The sequence below is a fragment of the Pomacea canaliculata genome, linkage group LG12 (genome assembly GCF_003073045.1).
Source record: "Pomacea canaliculata isolate SZHN2017 linkage group LG12, ASM307304v1, whole genome shotgun sequence".
Classification (NCBI taxonomy): Eukaryota; Metazoa; Mollusca; class Gastropoda; order Architaenioglossa; family Ampullariidae; genus Pomacea; species Pomacea canaliculata.
The window spans coordinates 16,891,969-16,914,308 of NC_037601.1; the positions used below are offsets into that span (position 1 = coordinate 16,891,969).

Sequence of the window (22,340 nt, forward strand, 5' to 3'; positions counted from 1 at the left end):
TCGTGAGCGTGACTAAAAGCTCTTGGACAATGACGAGCCAGAGGTCTGGGATCATTGAAAACCCAATCTGTGTTAGTAATTAGTGGCTGTAGATAGTAGTTCCGGTGCACAAAGAGCACTCGTGGACACTAGAGAGGAGACAGGACTGGTTCTTGTTCTCACAGACAGGCCTGCAAACAAGTAAGGTGAAGGCCGTTCGAACAGATATCGACTTCCTTACTCATTGCTGTCTTACAGATGTTGATGATGATGAATATAAATAATGAATTAATAATATACTCTCTCCTTACATTTTGTGAGTTTCTAGTCCCACGTTCCACACCCTTGCAGACAAACATGTGAGACAATAAAGGTTTTAGTGAAGTAAAAGAGAGATAGAGGGTGAACTTTGAGCTCGGAGCTTGAGAACCCTACAAGAAGATCAGCATGGATGAGGTCAAAGGCCATCCTAGGGTCACGTTGCTAGGAAATGTAACGGTTAACTTCCTTGCTTGTTGTTATGTCCTCAAGTTGCCTGCCTGCACCAAAGAGCCGATGTCCAGGAGTCTGTCGAAGCTTAGTAACCAGGCGCACCTTGTAAAGTCTGTCAGGAACGCGGTCTTTGAACCTCGACTTTGTTTAAACCATTCAAGGATCACACTTCGGCGATTTTGTAAAGAGCAGAGACTTTGCTGTTAATTGTTTTTTTATACATCCCGCGATTCCGTCCTTCCGTCGTGCTCCGTGTCAATGGACTAAGCAGAATGTTGTTGTTAGCGACGATGAAAGTAAACATGTTTGCAACACAGACACCCGTGATGTCCAAGTGTCCATGGATGATGTTGGTGTGCCTATACTCTACCCCATCTCTGTGGGGTGGCATGCAGCAGAGCGTGGTAGAGATTGAAGGTGAACAAGCGGGTGCTGCCTACCAAGAGCAAGATGGCGGCGATGTGACAAGTCCATTAACCTCTACAGTTTCTGTCCAGGCGTCAATGAGGCGCAATGGTTTTCACTCCCATAATGCTCACCATACGACCCATTGCCTGCTTGATAGATCGGCTTCTTGTCACACAGAGATGCTTTTAATGATTGGGAAACGAATTCTGCTTCGTGTTTGGCCTTCCTTTATTTTTCTTCTTGTCTGTAATCGCACTTACCTACCCTTCTTAATAAGCACGCACGCACTCAAAATTACACACATAGAAACATAAACACAAACATAACCACACACACACTGACACACAGGTGCGCTCTTGCATACATGTATGCATGCAAATCTGTATTCGTCACAACCCTCGGAGTGGGTCGCTGCTGTACCCGGGGTGGTCGAATCGTTTCCTCCCTTCTCTGCCGCCATCGTAGCAGAAGCGGCGCCGGCTTCATGCGGTCGTCGCTGTCGTAGGCGCCCCGGCAATATACCACCACCACCACCACCACCACCACCACCACCACCACCACCACCACCACCGCCACCACCACCACCAGCTTTTCCTCACCTTCCTCCACCTCAGCCTTCCCTAGCTGACGCGTTTCAAGCGTGTGCCGCGCGCCTGCTGCAAGGCTGCTGTGCTGCATCCGCCCGCCTCCACCGCTTGTCGTCCTTAATCTTCAGTGCGTGCCAGCCCTGCGGCAGTGCGGCTGTCGTGCGTCCACGCTGGTGCTTGTACCTTTCACGTTTCCGTCGCAGCCACGTTTCAGTTCTCAATCTTCAGACTTGAGGCGTGGCGCCACTGTCGACTGTGGGACCGTTCTCCACGCGCTGCCAGCTGATGCACACTTCTTCATCCTTTGCTGCAGACTGCTTCACCACGGTGCCTCAGAAACAAATTTCAAGAACTAGCAGCACAGGACCGACTGTTGGAGCAGAGGAACATCACAAAGACCAGTTTTGCTGTATTTCTGCAACTCTTTGAAGCGCAGCAATTCAGTCTGGAGACTTTATAATTCTCCGTGATAAGGACAGGGTCTGAAAAGTCTGTCAACATTCTGTCGTAAGAGGCTTTTCCACTTCTTCTGCCAGCTTAGGACATCGGATGAATTTTTTTTTTAGAAACCGTAGGTGCAAGTAGGTCTTACCTGGTTGCAGGCCACGCTACACCAGCCGCCTGTCTGCAATTTTTTCAGCAGCTTTACTCTGTAAGTGTTCGTTGCCTTCAAATCGCATTTCACCGAGAGTTGGTCGAGTCTGATCCTCCTGTCTCTGTGTCTCGGTAGGTTCTTGTGGACTAATTTTGAGAGGAACCCACGTCCTGCCGACTGTATCTTTTCGCCACAAAAACGCTGTAATCGGAGCATGACATGGCAACAGAGGTATTTTTATTCGTCTTCCGAAAATCGATCAACTGTGATGATCGATAGAGCCGATCATAAAGTCGGTGGAGGTCGAAGGAAGCCAGCACAGCGACCTGCGGAGGCAGCCCGGGGGGACGTGGCCGTCCAGACTGTTGCGTACCGCGCGGACCTGACTCGCCGCTGACCGCCGCCACCTCCGCAGCTTGGTTGTGGATCCTCCCCCATCTCTTCCTCAGCCGTGGGAGGACACTGCCAAGTCCCTTTCGTGTCTGGACCAGTCGGAGGGCTAAGGACAACCACACGAACTACAGCCTCAGTGACTCTGAGTTCTGTCAGCGTCTCTTCTGGCGATTCTCTGGACACACAGTTAGCAACTTGCTAGTAACTGACCTGACTAGTTAGTTAGGTAGCCAGCAGCTCCAGTCAGTTGGTCACGTGACTCAAGGGACCTTCATCAAGGCCAGCAGCGACTTACTACGACAGGTGAGTGGTTTGGTTAAAACCTGTCTCCGTCACCTGTGCAAAGAGTTGGAATAATTGGAATAACGATCTCTGAAAGAAGCATCACTGTGGAAAGATGTGTGTGTGTGTACGTGCGTGCGTGTATATTTGTTTAATTACATACATCTGTAAACTTTAGAGACGTTTGGTTGTTACATGCTCATTGCCTGCTGCTCGGAGTTGGGGTAATCTTTTCGGAAAGCAGAACTCAGCGTTTACTGACCCCAACTAAACTTGTCTCACATGGTCGTCATGAAAACGCCATCCGAGCTTAAACAAACACCAGGCGGCGGTAGCTGTTGGCGGAGAGTTATGTTGTCGTTTGGCTGCTAAAGGTCAAGGTTCGTGTATCTCTGGGCACGAGTCCCGGCTGATAAAGTCGCCAGGGTCAGTCCCTTAACGAGGGCAATGAAGAAGCTGTCTTCACAGTAATCAACTCATTCTCACCTCAGATATTTCTAGCAGTTTATTCATTTTCTCTCTGTCACTTATTTTCTTCTGATCGTCTTGCTTGTCCTGTCGAAGGAGCTCATTGCACCCGCCAAAGGTCGTCGTCGTCGTCGCATTTTCAATAATTCACTATCAGTGTGCTTACAATGTTTGTGTTCGTTGGCAAACGGCTTGCACAGAATCAATGATTTTTTTTTCTCAGAGTACGGAGGGTCCCCTTCCTCCAAAGGCAACGGTTGCTAGAACTAGCCGGCATTGTTCAAAGCCACCGCAGGTATGAGTATTGATAAGCATGGCAGACAGGAGAGAGTTCAGCCAGCTTCCTTCGGGTCGTCGATCTGTTTGTCTGCGTGCACAACTGACTTGTCAGCCACAAGGATTCTTGTGAATGAGTTGTGATTTGTGAGTGTATGAGAGTTCGGCTGATGTTGATTTGCATGGCGGGTAGGAGTGTGTGATGCTGTTGCTGATGCTGCTGATGTTATACGGGTGTTATTGATTACTGATTAATCATGGGAGTTGGTTACTAATTGCTCTCTGGGGAGGACGCAGATAAAGTTGTAAAATGTGTTGTACATTAGTAAACGAAAGGGTCGTTACTAACCTTTTTATCGTTGGGGAATTCGGGAGGGAGGTTTTTCAGTTTATTCGAGGTCATTTTTTTGTTTAGAGGTGTACTCATCTCCTCTCCCTCGCTATCTTATTTTGTCTAACCCTCTGTGGAGTTAGACACTCATTCCCGATAGCTGGTTGACTTGGAAAAGTTTGCTGCGCCACACGGGTATCGAACCACAGCGCTTTTGGTTTAGGACGCAAGTGCTGTAATCTCTCTGCCATCCACTTCCCACGCCAGGGAGGTTTATAATCTAAACAGGTCTGAACAAGTGGGAAAACAGATCAGCAATATAACTAAGTATGGTGTCACAATAATAAGCAGCACGGGAAATCACTTGTGGAAAATAAATGCTGTAACGGAGTGAGTTTGGGTAAATGTGTGAGTGAGTTTGGATAAGTGGGTGAATGTCAATGAGTGAATTTAGGTGATTAGGTGTTAGTGGGTGAGTTTTATTCACTTGTGCTATCGCTCACTCATCTTCACTCTTTCATTCGTTCCGATCACTGACTCCGTGAAGGGAGCAATGTCCTAACTAACCCTTTGCCTTCATCCTCGACAGAAAAAATGTTTTTAAGGGATCGGAAGCAAGCCAGACGCATTAGTTCTCAGCTGCAGGTAAAAAAAACTAAGTCTTGGTTGCAGCTGTCTTCTCACCGTGATGTAATATGAGCTTACCTGCACTTAGTGGGTGAACATGAAGTCTGCAAGGGTTTGATGTGCTGATTAATCAGCTCTTAATGACCGGTAAGCACGCCATCTCACCCGAGCGGAATAAGAGTGTTTTGTGCGCAATATCAGAAAAGCCCACGGACACTGCATCGATGTACTTGGTTGTTGTTGTTGTTGTTGTTGTTGTTGTTCTTCTTCTTCTTCATCATCATCATCATCATCATCATCATCATCATCATCATCATCATCATCATCAAAGACAAGCGCTCAATCCCTGACACTGTCTCTGACAAATATTCGTTTAGTAACAGCTTCCATAAGCCATCTCGCCCTCAGGTGACCTCTCGCTGGTTGTGTGTTCGCTCGGTCGTGCATATCGGGAAAACTTTCCTTACAACCTCGACAGTCATTAATCGATCAAGATCAGCGGCGCTGGAATTGTAAGCCTCTGCAAAATTAACGAAACACGGTCCTGGCACACAATGCCCTCGGTATAGCGTCCAGAAATAGAACTTGGCCCCCGGCACTGGAGGGGGGGTCTTCAAACAGGAAGTCATTCCTCCTAGACACTGCAGGAGGGAGAAAGTAGCCAGCACATTCCGTGACTTATTCTTTCTCTGAGAACAATGGAGTCAAAAGAAAGAGAAATGGAAAATGGACGTTTGGTCGAGAGATCAATGTTTTGTTCCAGACGACAAGTCAGAGCTGCCACAGGGAAGTAAAGGTCAACGAACAGAAGGACCTAGCATCTCCTGTGATACTCGAGTCTGTAAAGCCCACCTTTGTCGTTGTCGCAAGACTTGATGGACGTCACTGCGAAGTTTATTTTTCCACTGCTGTTCATTCCTTAAGGGGACAGAACAGGTTCAGCGAGGCTCCTGGAGTCAGTGGAGAAAGGATCCCCTCAGGTTTATGTTATTTTGAAGGTTTGCACTGGCAGTTCCTGTAGGCCAGACTAAGACAGTGAAAGCCAGGTAGACAAGTCTGATCAGGTGTGTCAGCCCAGACTGAGCATTCACAACAGACCTTGTATCCTCGGCCTTTCAGATCCTTTTAGGCAAAGAAATTCATGACAGGGTCATGTCAGCTAGGTCATACCTTAGAGACTTGTAGACCAGGCTATACCTCGTCCTTGCGGCTTTGATACTCAGAGATGAAACAATTTTGAATGATAAAGTTGTTGTTGCGCAAAAGCTTGCTGGTAAACTTATTTTTAATGTCGCCTGGCCTTCACATAATCGGTTATTTATGAGAACCGGCCATGCGTGCACATGGGTAAACATGGACAAATATTTGCTCTCATTGAAGTGGCACGCATGTTTGCTGATACAAGACTGTTTTCAATTTTGACCTTGCATGCTACTCTCTATTTTTTTGTTGTTTGCAACACGAGGCATATTTCTAGAAAATATTTTTCTATAAAAAGCCACTTAAGTAGCTAAAGTAAACACACTTTATTTTTAAGACTGCCTGCCCTCTCCTGACGCACAGCGTTCAGAGTGCGTCACCGCCAGTATTATAACGGTCTTTCTGCGGAAGCTGTTGCCATTTCAAGTTGATCGAAGAGAGCTTCCTTGCGGCAAAACATCATGACCTGACGATATATCGTAAATTTATTCAGAAGATATCTGAAAATGGCAAGAGAGGGAATAAAAAGAGCTGAAGAAAACAGCAGAAGGATGCGAGAGGAAAATGTCAGCTCCTCTATGATGAAGAGACAAGATTATGGGGAGGGCGATGTAGCTCTGTGTCAAGTGCAGAACGGAGCAGCACGAGATGGAAAATGTCAGTGATGGAGATGGGGAGGGGAGAAGTAGAGAGAAGAGAAAGAGAGTGGGGAAGGGGAGTAAAAAAAGAAAAGAAAAACTGAAAAGCGGAGAGAGAGAGAAAAAAAAAAAAAGACAATAATGGTATGAGGATAATTCAGACAAATAAAGGCTGATATAAAGTTAGAAAAAAGAGTTAAAGAGATTTTGTGTTTAAGTCTACTCTAGTTTCATAGGATAAAAAGATTTTTCTGCTTGTCCTGCACTGGTATTAGTCAACATTAAGTCAGTATAAGTCCTTCGATTGAAGACTGTGTTGAGACAAGACCAGACAAGATGAAGACTGTGATGAGACAAGACCAGCCAGGAACCAACAGCTGGCTGATGTCAGCCACCCGATCAATACGGCTAACGGGTACCCCCAATGTAGGCCACACTGTCCTTCTTTCCTGCTTCCTTTTCCCCTTTGTTTCGTCTTCCCGCCTGTGTCGTTCATTGTCATTGCCTCCCACGTAGGATCATCGCCCCCGGGAATGGCTGTCGTGCTAAGCACCTGTGTAAAGGTTACAGACGACCATTGGCCTCCAGCAGGCGGAAGGAAAGCAATCCATCCTCCTCCTCCTCATCATCATCATCGTGACCATTTCATATCTACGCCATCTTCTTCATCGCCAGAATCTTCACGAAAGTTATAAATGTCCAGCTTCTGCAATGTTTCTACAAGATGAAGCAAGAACACACTAAGTCATGCGATGACAAGACAAGATGAACCAAGCCTCAAAGGAACAAGATAAAAGAAGGAGAAGTGCTTGATGCACAGTTGCTAGGAACAGAAAAGCAAGGCGATTGAGAGCTACACACATTTCTTGGTCAATATTTTCCACGGTGACAATGAACTCAAATCTTGAATATTTACCTGAGTTCCTAAACATGAGTCTACAGGAGAAAAGTATTTTCTTGCAAATCTTTTGAGAATAGATGAATGTAACTTCTTGCCAATGGAGAAAAATACTTTCTAATATCTGCTCGTTAGTTCCTCGATCCATCTTCGCAACTTTGTCCTTTGGCGAGGGTGCGCCTTGGAACATGAAACTGGGTCTCACCTGCTCACTGGAACTCACTTCGATTTTTTTTTAAATCAAAGACTACAAGAAAGACGAGACAAGATAATGAGTGGGAGGAGAAAAAGTCAAGAATGGCAAAGTAACATCGGTTTATTGGAAAGACTGTTTGAAATGGATTCATAAGCTCTCTTGTCACGAAATCCTGGAGATTTTTTAATGAAAGGAAGATGAAAGGAGACAAGACAAATATAACAGGGTTAGTACAACGAGATGTCTTTCTTTTCTTCACATCTGACATTTAATCTTTTTCATCTTTTCCTCCGCTGCTGCCTTCACCGCATTCTTGACAGACATCATCATCATCACTAGGTCCTTGACCTTCCTTCTGACCAACCGCCATTACCATGGTTGTGTAATTTGTTTTATCATTTCTTTAAATGAGAATTCAGTGACTAGGTGATTTCCAGACTCAGCATGACAGAGACAATCAACCCTTCCTCTCGTGCACGAGAATTACTGACCCATCTCCTGGACAAAAGCTCTCTTGGCGCATCACAAGGGTCACAGGGAGGTTGCATGCCTGTTGCACGTGCGGGTTCGCAGGTGTGAGAGGACCTTGAGCAAGGAAGAGGGGAGCTGAGTAGTCAGCAGGCCAGCATCCTTTATAATGTCATTTGATTAGTAATAAACCAGTGCTGGAGGGCTGCATTATTCAGCTCTTTACCAAAGCGTGTTAAAGGAAGTCATTTTAGTTGAATTATAAAAATTATATTAGAAAAAGTCAAATTAGTTTGGTTGTCACAGGACATTACAGAATCTAATTATAGTTGATGACAAGAGGGTTTACAAGAAGTTTGGGGTTATGAAAGGGCGTTACGGACAGTCATTTAGTTGTTATTACAGAATTTAGTTTTAGATGGAGAAAAGGATGGTACTGAGATAATTTTAGGTGGATGCGGAGTAGCAGGGATAATTTTATTTGAGAGGTGAGAGAAGGATAAAGAACGAGAAGGAAAGTGAAAATGTAAAACAGAGAGATAATGGAATAAGACATAAAAATGATCTACCTTTCCTGTTTGTCTAGTTACAAGATTCGTACAGCAGTAAAAACTAAGTTTTGTACAAATGTACACAGATGTACACAGTTGGTTACTGCTAAAAGCTAATTTTACAAATCGGAGTTTTTCCGTAGGCTGTTTCATTAAATTAAAAAATTATAAATTTAAAAAATGCTGCATAAACATCAAGATGACCGGAAAATGGTGAGATGGTAAACGTGACACAAACAGTATGAATGCACGAAAACCCGGAGAAAACCCACAATCAGCGGCCTGTAAGTTTCCAGAAGAGTGTTATATACAATAATAGATAACCAGAACAATTGCTGTTTAATCGTTTGACTTACTAGGAAGGTGTTTGAGATCATTTTGCACTATGGAGAGATGAAGGGAGAGGAAATCGGAGTATGGGATAAAGCCCAGGTCTCAGAACAGGCGTCACAAGAATGTTCGAGACGAGATATGAACCTAGAGCCTTTGATTGTGAGTGTTAACCATCGTACTACCGGGTACCCCACACATACCGTTACCTTGCAGATGTCCTGGTATCAATGTGAACCTGAACCTTAATGTCATCATCGATAATAGTGCTGCTACTTTGTGAAGAAATCAATTACTGCTTGTAACTTCCCTCAGCAAATTTCACCTGTATGTTGATAAAACTAGATAATTACCTACAAGCAGTCAATAGTTTAGCAGACTAATCACACACACACACACAGGAGAATCCATTCCATTGGCTGAAGGGAAGACATATAAGCAAACAGTAGAACAACACAGATTGAATGAGGGACAGATGGACGGACTGATAGAGCGGTCAACATCCTGTGCTGTAAAAGCCACACTGACCTGTGTGACGTATCCCCAGACGGAAAAGTTCAAAAGTCGGTAATCGCGTGCACGGCGTGTGGTGACGTCATTGTCTCTCTCCCTGTCTCTCTCTCTCACCTGTGAGCAAATTTTTAAAAAAGTCTGCGAGTTCTCAATGAACATCAGAAAGCTGAAATCAGCAACCGAAGCAGCAGCAGGAAGCTAAACACTATTCCTTACCTTGTGATGTTCATCACACTCAGCAAGTGACGTACCAAGAGCCGAGCAGAAGGTTGCGACGAGGGAGGTGTGGAAGGGAACACAGAGGTATGCACGCGCGCATGACATTGATCTGAGCGTGCTTGACGTCACTGAGCTGCCAGAATAGCTCTGGGCCAGGTGCGTGCACCTGTAGACCGCGGCACTCGAAATAACTCACCTTGATTTCTTTGATGCTGTGTAGACAGTTTCACACCGATATCAAACTTTCTTTGAAGGCCAAACATAACCTGCCTTACAGCGGTCTTGAGGGTAAAAAATAACGGATGATGGTGGTAATGGTGATGGTGATTGTGATGATGATGATAATGATGAGGATGAGGATGAGGATGCGTGTAAGTGCCGATGAAGTTCAGATGTAGAACCCACCACCTACCCCCAAACGAGGCTAATAACATGGGAAATATTTTTCATTCATGGATTTATAGATTATTCTAAATTATATTTATTACTAACCAATTCCCACTTTCAAAATATTTCATTTTTTCTACTTTTGTTTTGTTGTTGGACAAATTTTAGAAGGCCAAACCTTGAAGATCGATCTTCTCCAAGTGCTATTATCTCTGGTTTGTACAAAGATAATTTTTAGTTTGCTTCAGCTTCGATGTCCAGAACTCGCTTCTGGACAGACAATGAAACCAATTACTGGACCTTGAGTGTGGTGTGTCAGACGGTTTGATACAAAGCGTTTTGTCACGGACACGATAAGACTGTCCACTATGTCTATGCTTGGTGCAAATATTGGTGTAAACAATTGTGAAAACATTGATGCAAATAAGCTAAGTGAATAAGAGGTTTGTAGCTCTCGCTTGAGACTTCTCATTGTCCCGAACATCGCCACTGGTTTTCTGTGACCTTCGCACAGAACTTTGACAAACTCAATCACATGTTCCACTACATTTTCCCCTTTAGAATAGCCTTTAGTATTTTCATTGTGTATTTGAGATTTGTATTATGTTGTAGTCAATGAAATGATTATTTCGTCACGACAGTCCTTCGGAAACACAGCAAGCACATGTCGAGTCTGGTTTCCGCTAGTGTCGATCATGAATTTTTGTTTATTTTATTTATCTCTTGATAATGAATACATTTTCATTCAGGGTATTTTTTTTTTTTTTTTGATTCTTTTACAGACATGTTTACTCTGCCAGCCATTTCCGGGAACTCCCGGTACTGCGCGGACTCCTCGGGCATCATGCCTCTCAACGCCCTCAACGGCTCCTCCTACATGTACAACGACGAGAGCTCCACCCTGTCCCGACCTCCTTCGTACGAGGAGGCGGTTTCCAGTGATTCCATGTTCGGACTCTTCATCGTCAACAGCGGCGACAGCTACCACAACTCGGTCTCCCACCAGCACGCGCACCACGACCAACTCGACCAGCCCCCGAACTACCACGATCTCCTCTCGCCCACCGGCTCCACCGCGTCCGCAGACAAACCGTCCAATCGTAATGCCCCTTACGTATCACGTGACTCCGATACTGCTGAATATCTGGACACGTCTCTCGACAATCAGTGCACCCGCTTCTCGCAAATCGACATCGTCGGCAGCACCTCCACCCTGACTTCACCCGTGCCGGTAGGTGTTACAGGGACTGGGAGTGATGGAAGGAAGGGAGGGGTTATTTTAGCATTGACGTTATGGATGATGGGAAGATAAAAAAAAAAATTCCTCTTGACATTTTCCAGAGCAGCTTCGTGTGTGTGTGTGTGCATGTGAGTGGTATTCACGTTGCTACATCTATGACTGAGTGTTTACACAATTTCATCTCCTTAGCATACCCCAGAGCTATGTTTTTAAGAAAGAAACCATCATTTACTGCGCTGTTTCAATCTCGACAATTGTCGACCACTGTGACCCCTTTCTTGCCCTTTGCCAAGTTAATCCAAGCTGGGGATGAAAATATTTACTCCACAGCAAGTGAATCAATCAATTATCCGGTCGACAAAAGGTTATTTCTAGCCACCAGACAAATGTCAGCGCCACCTATACCCACGCAGTACCAAGTGATATACTAAAACGATTCTCAGGAGCAAAAAATGGAATAAAAGCATGGTTACAAAAATAAATACGTTCTTTAAGAACCGGGTGAGGCTCTGATCACCACACGTCTGTCGTTTAATTGACAGATCTTCTCGTTTCCTGTAAACAACCTTTTGTCACGAATACCCGGCCACGATCCTTTATTAACTTGTTAAGGTCTTTGGGTGTAATTATAGGCTGACATTGTATTTTAGCTTCAGCACATTTTTTTCTGGTTTATTGGAAAGACTATTTGAAATGGCTTCATAAGCTCTCTTGTCACAAAATCCTGGGGATTTTTTTAATGAAAGGAAGAATTTTTTTTTAAATGTCACTTCCAGTATTTAAATTTGGTTTTAAACTATCACTGAATTTGTTAACGATTTCTCCGAAACTAAACTTTTAGAAAATTTTGCATTCTGTCCCATACAATACACTCTGCTAGACTTCAAGGTGTCAATCATATTCAAGTCATCATTGAAAGTTTCCCAATGAACCCTATGAAGACTGTGGATGGACCAAGAGATAACAGCACTAACATGTCCCAGCACCGAGACAGCTTGTGTAAACATACATACATAAAGTTGACCATATAGTTCCCCACATAATTTTATGGGTTCTTGGTAGAGATTATTTTATGAAGTACCAGGAACAAAGAGATGATTTAAGTGAAGGGAGAATAGAGCAGCCGAGCTGTAGGTCAACACGGTTCGATACCCACGTCAAGCCCGAACCTTCACAAAAAAGAATTGGCTCCTAGAAAATCGTTGCTTTTACAGCTCGCTCCCTAACGACCTAACTTGTTTGAGTTCTCCATGGTTTTTTTTCCAGATCGATTGAAGTTAACAATACTTTTGTTAGTTCTGCAATTTTACAGGAGCAACTGCTGAAAGTCTGATACACCGTGAACGAGTTGGACCGTCCCTAACAGATATGTTTGACCAAGGTTGGCAAAATGACAGTTATAGAAAGAAATGTTGCAAACTTGATCACATATTCGTCCGTATTTGTGTACTTAGGAACGGCTTTAACACAAGGCCAGCAATGAAGAAACTAAGGTTGGTTACACTACCGGAAGAAGGGCGACTTGTGACGACAGCGCATGTCTGCTGCTGGGTCGGGTGCTGGTTGATATTTTTGTCTCTAGACTGACCAAGGGCACATGGCTGGGGCACCTGCAAGTGTAGGGGATTAAAATACTCGTTTGTCACCACTGCAGTGAGAGGATCTGGGTTCAAATCTCGTCTCGGGACACTGTATGCGACAGTTTTTCACAGGGTTAGGTTTTTTCCCCCGGATACTCCGGTTTTATTCCCCCCACCCTACCAACCAACTCCATTACCTAACAAAGGTAGCAGCAAGAATGTTGGGACATTTGAGCAAAAATAATTGTTATCAGGTGATCATTTAACGAGGGAGGGGTGAGAGGGACTCAGGCGGCTTGCCATGCAGCACTCGACTATGCGGACCTTGACAGCACGGCACGTGTCGAGGTTATCTACTACCACCAGCATGGCTGGGTTTTCCATTTTTCCATGTTTACCTTGGGTAATGGAAATGATTTAACATCGCCACAGAGCTGAGCGGAAGAGGTGGGTCACATTTTCATCAATCAACTCCCGCAATGTTTGGGTGCAAAGGCGTTTCATTGGGCGGGTGTCCTGGAGAAGGATGTCCACCATTGTGTGTCCGGGGTACGATGCACACGAACATGCAACAGGAAAATGCATTCACTCGCAACTGCACTATTGCATGGCAAATAAACTGTTTGCAGGTTCTTCTGTGGCTAACACAATAGACTAGACATTTAAAATTTCATTCTTGGTGCCATAGTAATTCTGTCCCTAGAGGCTTAGACGGAAAAAAACAAACAAACAAAAAACAAAGGCCGAGAGCGTTGCGTGAAGTCAAAGTTCGAAGAAGAAATTTGAGTCCTGTGAAGGAAATGAACTGTCCTATCTTGTCCTGTCTTCTGTCGTATAGAAGAACAAGCTTCAATTTGAGCCAGCCTCTTGTGTAGCCCTCAACAGCCACAGTGATCCAGTGAAATAAAAATCCTGACCTCAGGTCTTGGGATTAATGAGTACATCAACATCAGCGATCTTGGCTTCAGGATAGGCAAATAGTTTCGATGGCCTAAAAAAAAACCTCGCATGATTTGGATTTATTTAGTTTTGTGGATAAACACTTTCTCTAGAAAAAAATGGAAAAGTGAATGAATTATAAACATAATCTTAAAAAGCAGGAGGTCTGCAAGTTTTTTTTCTAATTCATAATAACATCAGAATGATGCATTGCAGGAGAGGTCGACAGGTTCTGAGCCAGAAGTTCGATTAAGCTGACAATCTGTGCTCTTTTCTTCACGCCGAAGATTTGTTTAATTCCGACTGTTTCCAGCTGAATATTGATACAGCATCACCACCACCATTATTTATTTCGCCATCACCCACACACCCAGTGACTCACTGACCCTGGCAAGAAGGTCAGACTGGATGTGGTCCACATTGATTCATACGAGTTGCCTCCGCCTTGAAGTTCCGCTTACGCAGCACTGCAGCAACACAGCAGCTGATGGATGAGCTTGACTCTCTCCATAGTAACTACTCACGAAAGCCATTCAGATGGAGGATGGTGCCGAGAAAGCCAGTTCAATCAATAGAACAGCCAAGTGATGGCGACCTGCAAAGACCTGTCGTCAAGACCAGAGTTCGGTCGAGCGTGACAGTCTGACCCGAGCACTCGGCGAAGCTCGGTGTTACATCCGATCCTGAACTGCGACATTGGCTGCAAAAATGACTGTTGTTGTGGAATTTCATAGAATTTTTTTTATCTGTAAAGTGTGAGTTCTCGTCACGACCTGCTTAAGATTCATGGACAAAAAAATTATTTTTCTACGTACCAAAAAAAAAAAAAAAATCAGGATTAAAGGTATAAGGTTAGCCATGAGCCTAGAATACAAAAGAATTTAAATTCCCTTAGAGCTCATCGAGTAGTTTTATTTATATCATCCTAGAAGGATATTCTTTATGGTAAAGTTGATTTTGTAACCCTTCTGTCGATGATACGTTGGTCTTGTTCAACTGTTCACCTAGTCACCATGCAGCCAATGACACGGGTGGCCTTTCTGTGTGTGCTTGCAGAGCCCCAGACCACATTCTCGAAAACACGAAAGCAAAAAGAGCGACAAGACGAAAGTGCGGACAGGAAGCAGTTCCGGGTGGCGCAAACATTTGAGTTCCGAGAAGTCGGCCTTGAGTGTCGCCAGGGACCGACTCTACCGAGTTCTCTCACCCGCCCTCTCCCGCAGGAGTGAGCACCTGGAGTCGCACAAAAAAGGTTTTTACAGGATTTTTTTCAAACACTATCACACTTGCCACCAGCACTTTCACGGTGAACCACTTACTCAGCTTTGTGAACCACGCATTGTCCTTGCTTTATGGTCTCACTTGATGCGCAGTAGATGCACCTGTCTAAAAGAACTACTTTTTTTCTATTTATTTATTCCGAAAACACTTGGAGTTTGTTTACCTGAGTCCTACTTTTCTCCAGATCTTTCTTTTCTTCATTTGCAACACTAAAGCCTGTATAAAGAGTCAGATGAGTTAATAAAGGAGCAGGTAGACGATTGTAGATAAACTCGTTGATTATCTGCTTGGTAACACATGATGGGGGATCGTGGGACTGGGTGGAGTTCATTCTTTGTGGACTGATTATTTTTGTTTCTCGTGACAAAGAAGAAATTTTAATACATCGGTGTTTATCAATTGTCACGAGAACAACACCGTCTTTTCGATGGAAAAATTATTTTTGAATAACATGTCCCCTCGACTTATTTGAGTAGCAGACATAAGGCACTGAGCATGTTGGTCATCATCCTCATTCATTATTTATGAAACATGTCCTTGCCTGTCGTGTTAGCGTTGTTATGTATTTTCATTTGTCCATCGCTATTTAGATGTCCGAGTGTTTACATGCTTGCCACCCAATCATCAATCGAAATACAAAGATTTTAGAGTTGTGTAGGTTTGTTATGGTCGCCGGGTGCCTGATACTGAATGAGTTTTCGTTTGAGTCTGTTTTGTACCAGGCGCCAGCACGAGTCTCTCAATGTATGTAATCTTCTGCAAACAGCAAAATAAATTATTTAATCATGATTTTGATAACAGTGTCATCAAAGGTGGTTTGAGGAAGCCTAATCGTAGGCCAGGAATTCAATGTTTCCGCTGCTACCTGCGTGTATCAGGTTTATATACCCTGGGTAAACGTGTTTCTTTAATACTATTCCTGAGTTTTGAACACACAAATCCTAGATAATATATTTCTATCCGGTCTCTGATGTTTTCTGTGGTTTGTCCCCCTCCTGCAATCCCCACCTCACCCCGGTTATTACACCCCAGCACACAGGTTTTTAAACTACACACATTGATTTGTTTATCAGGATCGGCTGCTTCCGACTTTTTCCAGGGAAGATAGGTCCCGTGAGAGAGAGAGAATGGGAGGGGGAAGATCAGGCAAACGATAACTAAAAGCAAAACATCCTGACCTGCATAGGTTTGAAAGGTTGGCTGCTGCTTTATCGACAATCACTCTGCACACCATGGGCCCGGGACGGCGGAGAAAGAATATTCACAACCCATCGACCAACAACTAGTCCACCAGTCTTCTGCTGGACCAGTGCACAGGGGGAAAATCATAAAATAAAATACTGTCGGATACAAAAGCATCTAAAAATTCCCTTAAAATGAAAAAAGCTCTGTCATTGATGTATTGTCATTAAATTTTTTATCATTAAAGTTGACCGAAATTCCCTATCAATGACGAGAAAATTCTTCCGCAGAAAAATTGATTATTCTAAAGAGATGAATCAACTCTATTCAGGAGGAATAAAGTGTCGTGTGGACGCTTGCTTCCGGCGACCACCGGAAGGAGAGTGCAGGAATTAGCTCTGTGCTCTGAATGTCTTCAGCTGGAACGATTGCAAGTCCACAAAGACAAAGAAACTATTGACATTCAGAAACTTTTTCACTGCACCAGGTAGCACAGGACTACAGAGCTTCAGACCTTCCAAGTTTTCATCTCTTGTTTTGTGTAATTAAAGATGGAAAAGCTGATTAAGACTGGACAAACAGACGAGTAAGCCAGGGCCTCCTGCTTTGTGTCCAAGAACTGCCTTCATCTCGCAGTCTCTCTCTCACAAACAGATCGATGTCACTCTCATGGCAGCATCCTACCTGACACCATCAGGCTGTGACAGAGAGGACACTCCTTAATCTGAGTAAAAATGATCAAAGCAAACCTTTTCCTTTCTTAGCAGGACATTGCCTGTTGTGAGACGATAAACTTAAAGCAAAGAGTAAACAAAGAGCCAGCTCTCTTAATGCAACTGAAGGTTCGAGAACTAAACCTGACTGTAAGAGGCCGTAACCATGGAATTGTGGTAGCTATACATCGGGAACAAGAAACAATTTGTGAAATCACAAACAAGGCAGAACAATAAAGTACCCTGGATGATCTTAAGGTTCCTGACTTGCAACCAGTTTGCAGCTGATAGTCATTGTCGCTTGATATGATTCGCGCATGGCATGATAATGAAAAAAAAAAAAAACACCAAAGAAATATCGTACACTAACGGGTGCCCATCCCATACATAATAAGTTCATGCCTTGGTTTTACCGTTCCTTTTTCCGTCCACGCCCATCACGTAGAATCACGTAGATTTCCGTCCAACAACTGATGTCATCAGAACGTGGTGAGTCATGTCTGACATGTTGGTTGTACTGTTCCTAACCATCAGTTAACACAAACTATTTTGTCCAATGTCCACAACGGTGGTTTTCGCGGCGGAAAATGGAGAAAGTGAAGTGTGTTCACTCCCACGTGAGAAACATCGACCAGTTGGCAGAAGCCTGCAATGGCAGGAAGGCAAACACATTTGATGTTAACTGCAGCTTCCACTGCCTGTCATAATGTTGTGTAGAAGGTGCTTTAGTGCGATGTCTGCCACTCACAGCTGTTAGTGTGTGTCTGTGTGTTTGTGTGTTGTGTGTGAGTGTGCGCGCGCGCTCGCCCAAGAAATAATTTTCCATCTGCCATCATGAATGATGTTTAGGTTTCTCAACTATAATAATTACCTTTTAATTAGTATTCGATTGTCTATAGGATTCAGGAAACGGACGGAAAATACAATAGTGAGCATTGGTTGACAAGCTAAAGAAGAAAGTAACATTGTTGACTTATTATACATTCACTATAAATTCAGTCAACTTATCTTCATATAAACATGCCAAAATAAATAAGCTTTCACGGCAGTGATAACAAAAACTAATAATAAATTAAAAAATAAAATAAATTAGGAAATTATGAAAGAAAGGTCACAAGGGTAGGACTGGAATATTTCTATGACTTATAAAGGTCAGAAACTTCGGCACAAAAAGCGAAGAAAACTGCAGAGTACACAAAGGTCAGGAGTAATGTCAATAACATCAGGTGCAGAATCACATGACGATAACTAAACAGATGTCAAGGACATGTATTTATCTATTTATCTATTTGTCTATCAAGCCTGTCGTTATGGATTGTGGCACAAGTATCTTTTTTCAGTCGAGTCTCTCTGTTGTGCAGGCGGATCAGGCAAGGTGCAGCTGTGCTCACCACGAGGCCAAGACAGTGAGGAGGAGGAAGCGACGTCACATCCTGTGCGCATGCACATCTCTTCTTCTCGTCATCGTAGTGGTGGCGCTGATCATTTTGACGACATCCGGTCTTCTGGCAAACCACACAAAGACAAGCAGCGACACAAACATGGCGACCGACGCGACAAATAAACTTTACCTGACTGTCGAACGACCCTCCTAAGGGAGGCAATTCTACGGAAGCTGACGGTTGATTAATGCCCTGTGTCACCTGGGAAATCCACGTCACCCACACACTTCCCGAGCCTGCATCTCGGTGAATATCAACTGAATAAATCAACGATCAGCTGAACTTTCCCTTAAATGAAATTTCCTTCCACCGGAGCTAATTTGATTAGCTCATATCGATATTACTTTTTAAATAAATTTACCTTTTATGTACACCTTGATGAGAAAGAGAATGAAAGGAGAAAAAGAGAGAAAAAGAGAGACCTGTTATTGGAAGTCACAAAAGATATTTTAATGAAGATTTTTTTTAAAAAATAGAAAGCATATTATTTGATCAAATTTCAGTTTTTTGGGAAAGAATAGTTGTGACTAGCTACTTTTAAATAAAAACTGTTTACTTGGTGGTTTTTCTTGAATTATAAAAGATGTTGACAGCATGCGAAACTTTCAAAGCTGATGTATTTTCTCGTAGGCAGATGATTGACTGCCAGAGACTAATGGAATAATGATTCCAGCGAAATATAAAAGATTTACAGCCCTTGCGCTACATTGACAATAACAGCTTTGCTATTTCCTGTGACTCCTAGTCTGGTAGTACACCAGGAGACAGCAAATTATTCAGGAAGGAGTATTCCACAGAGGTGAGGCTTTACTCCCCTCCCACCGACTTCTCCAAGTAAACAAACTTTGTCATTTTGCATGCAATGGAACCCACAACAGCTGCTCATAACATCTTGTCTTGCGACATAACCAGCAAACTTTTCACGAAGAATATTGTGAATTGTGAAAGTATCGCTGGCAACAGTATTCTGCAAGTGATGTGTGGAACATTGGCACAGCAGGACACTGAAGTGGGAATATTATGTGACCTGAAATGGTTTAAAACTTAGAAAAAAGAGTCTTTAAAAAAATGACTGTGGACATTAGTGCAATCATGATGTCACAAGATGAAGAGAGATTATTACAAGCAAACGTTTGCCGATATGAAGACAAATTAATTACAGACATTAGAGATTTTCTGTCTTGACATTTTGTGACAAGCCACAAGAATAAAGAGGGACATTGTTTTACAAAAGGAGAATTTTGTGTGAAAAATTAGAACAGTCAAAAGTTTTTAAATGATTTTCTTGAGTCTTGCCGCTGTTGCTGAGTTCTCAAGTTTGTAACTATTATTTCCACAGACTCATCAATATTATTTGACATTACCTTCAATCGTTGCACTTTGTTTCTGCCTGTCAATCAATCTAGTTAAAGGGCAAGGAAGTCAACACACAAATTGGCTTTCAATGCTAGAGACTGACGGTATGAATATTTACTGCTAAAAAAAAAAGTCAAGTTAAAAACAAAATCGTTATCTTCACTGCCTTGGTTGATTTATGGACTCCTGCAAGTATTCTGTCGGGTAGATCCGACTGTCAACAATGGCAGGAAGTCGGCCTCAGCTCCCACAAAGGAGTATTTCATTAATTATTTACCAATTTTATACTTTGTTTACTTTATAAACACTGCAGTGAATACACCAACGTGGACACAGACAACAGGAACTGTCATTCAATTTTGTAGAGATTGTTTTTTATATATATATATACAATAGGAACTGAACAGAACCAGTTCGATTTTCCAAAGCTTGAAACTCGGAAATAGATACTCAAAAGAAACCAGTTTCTGATTAAGCCAAACAGGTTGAAAGAGGGAGACACTTTTTTTCAGGACACTTTCATATCTACACATGTATGTAGGGTTGCAGCAGTGTTCATCAGCCAAATGCTCGTTGTATTGAATACTCAGCTCCACAATTACACTGTATGTGGATAACAGTCCAAAATCCACTTTCTACAGTTCTTCATGAACCTGGCATCCAGTGTTCCTGATGGCGCTCGACATGGCAACATGGCGGCCTCTATGTAAATCCTCAAAGCTCCGGTTTAGACAGACCATAAGTAACCAAATCTTCTACTAATTGCATCTTGAAAGTTATTTAGAAAGTAAGTAACCATCAAATAAAAACAATTTGTGCATCAGCTGCCTTTTTTCTTCAAGATATTGCGACAATGCCTATGTAAGGTCTCTTTGTTAAACATTCATTCGGTTGCATAACAACGGGTTTGTTTGTTTGTTTATTTTGCTTTTTTAACATTCGTGTCATCGAATGATTTTATTTCCAGACGGAAATTCCACGTCTTATTTTCACAGCCTTCTGCCTGTTTTGATTTATTCACTGCCCATTGATGTTTTTATTGATAATATTCATCCTCATTCACCCCAAGTTGTTTTTTTTACTTATTACTTTTTACTTGTATCTGCTGTTTCTAACAAGACTGCCGAAGTTGCTAACCATTCTTATAAGTCAAAACAAAAACAAAAGTTATTGTTCTGTGAGTGTATAAAGACCGTTTGAATGTTTGGTTGTTTTTGTTTCAGAACAACATGTAATCGGTTTTAGTGTTTAACGATATTCTGCACGTTGTGACAGACTCTATCAACTGTTTCATCATTTTCAGTTTTGTTAGAAGGACTCCATCAATTATTGTGATACATTTTATTTACAAACAAGTGTTTGATAAGACGTGTGTGCAATAATTAACAACTGGACTCGAAAATGGTTTATTTGAAACAATTAAAGTCACTTTACATCAAAAAGTGAGTTCTGGCAGGAAAAAATATATTGATGTCAGCTGCTAAATCATTAAATTTGTAAAAAAAAAAAACTTCTATAGCAGAAGTTTCTGAAAGATAAATGAGTTTATTTTTATTCACATACATGTCATAACACTCTTACAGAATGTGAAGAGACTTTACCTGTTCTCTTGTGTGAAAAAGTGACCTGTGTACTCTTTGACAACCTCTGCTGACAACATCTCTAATGTTTTACTATTGTATGCATGCACCTGGTAATATCGCTATCATGTACATAGTCCTTGTTTTGTTTGTTTGTGAAAGTGGTTTTCGACAATAAAGTCACATTGGTTATGTGGGCTGTGACGAGCGTGGGTGTGTGCATAGAGCGATCCGCTTGGTCACCGGTCAATTCGACCTTTTACCGATTCGACCCACCCACACACACACAACTACATGCACTCTAAGGCATAAGTGTTCCAGTACACTATTTTACATATCTGAATGTTTACAAGAGTATATAATAATAATAATAATAATAATAATAATAATAATAATAATATACTTGAGCATTTCACAAATGAGAGAGAGAGACTATGAACAGACCAATCATAAAAAATGACACGCTAACATTCATACACACAGATACACAACAGACACATCCACAAAGTGAATACAGACACGCATTACACATGTACTCACACAACATACACCAGCAAAGTAAATACACACACATATATAAACATATTATACATGTGGTCATACAAGACACACCAACAGTAAGTCCACTTTACGCCAGAGCACGGTCTGGACGTAGAATTTTATAAAATTTTTTAATTTAATTTTTTAAAAGTATTTTTTGTTTAGACTTACAGGTGGTTAAAGAATGGTGATTAGACCATTCGTCAGTTCAACCAAGTAGACCCGAGCACAGCCCTCAGTCGATTCTGCCACCGAGAACGCGCACACACACACCCACACACACACATTCACGCGCCAGCCAGCCAGTCAGCCAGCCAGCTAATCACGACTCAGACTGCTATAAGCTCCCACGTACAAAGGTACAGCTGCTTAGAAATAGTCATCGCCAGATCTTAGACCAACTCGTTGACAGACGACACTGAGTCCAGTCGCGACGGATACATTTCTTCTGGGTCATCGGCTCTCAGCCTTTCGTTGATGACGTCATCGGCTATCTCAGACACCGTCTATGGGACATCACTCTCCCAGCAACGGCGGTCTAGTGCTAGGATAGCAACGAGCCCTTAGTTACCTTTCTTTATCGCATTGAATCCATTACAGCGCATTGTATGCATTGTGTTCGTCTGCGTCTGGTAGGACAGTAAATATT

General features: G+C 42.7%; 1 protein-coding gene across 2 annotated transcripts; it reads left to right on the forward strand.

Annotated features, from left to right (window-relative positions):
* Positions 1-1,583: 1,583 nt before the first annotated feature.
* LOC112553279 lies at positions 1,584-21,343 on the forward strand. Of its 2 annotated transcripts, XM_025220388.1 has the most exons (4): positions 1,584-2,757; positions 10,621-11,069; positions 14,654-14,849; positions 18,135-21,343. In XM_025220388.1, the coding sequence occupies exons 2-4, from the start codon at positions 10,623-10,625 to the stop codon at positions 18,335-18,337; spliced, it is 846 nt and encodes a 281-aa protein (XP_025076173.1). In that variant the 5' UTR covers positions 1,584-2,757; positions 10,621-10,622; the 3' UTR covers positions 18,338-21,343. The 2 variants fall into 2 exon arrangements, with proteins under 2 accessions (XP_025076173.1, XP_025076174.1); XM_025220389.1 differs by lacking the exon at positions 14,654-14,849.
* The last annotated feature ends 997 nt before the right edge of the window (positions 21,344-22,340 follow it).

Coding starts and splice junctions, on each gene's coding strand:
- LOC112553279 (XM_025220388.1), top strand. CDS start 10,623: ATGTTTACTCTGCCAGCCATTTCCGGGAACTCCCGGTACTGCGCGGAC. Junction 11,070..14,653: donor CCCTGACTTCACCCGTGCCG/GTAGGTGTTACA, acceptor GTGTGCTTGCAG/AGCCCCAGACCACATTCTCG. Junction 14,850..18,134: donor CCTGGAGTCGCACAAAAAAG/GTTTTTACAGGA, acceptor TCTGTTGTGCAG/GCGGATCAGGCAAGGTGCAG.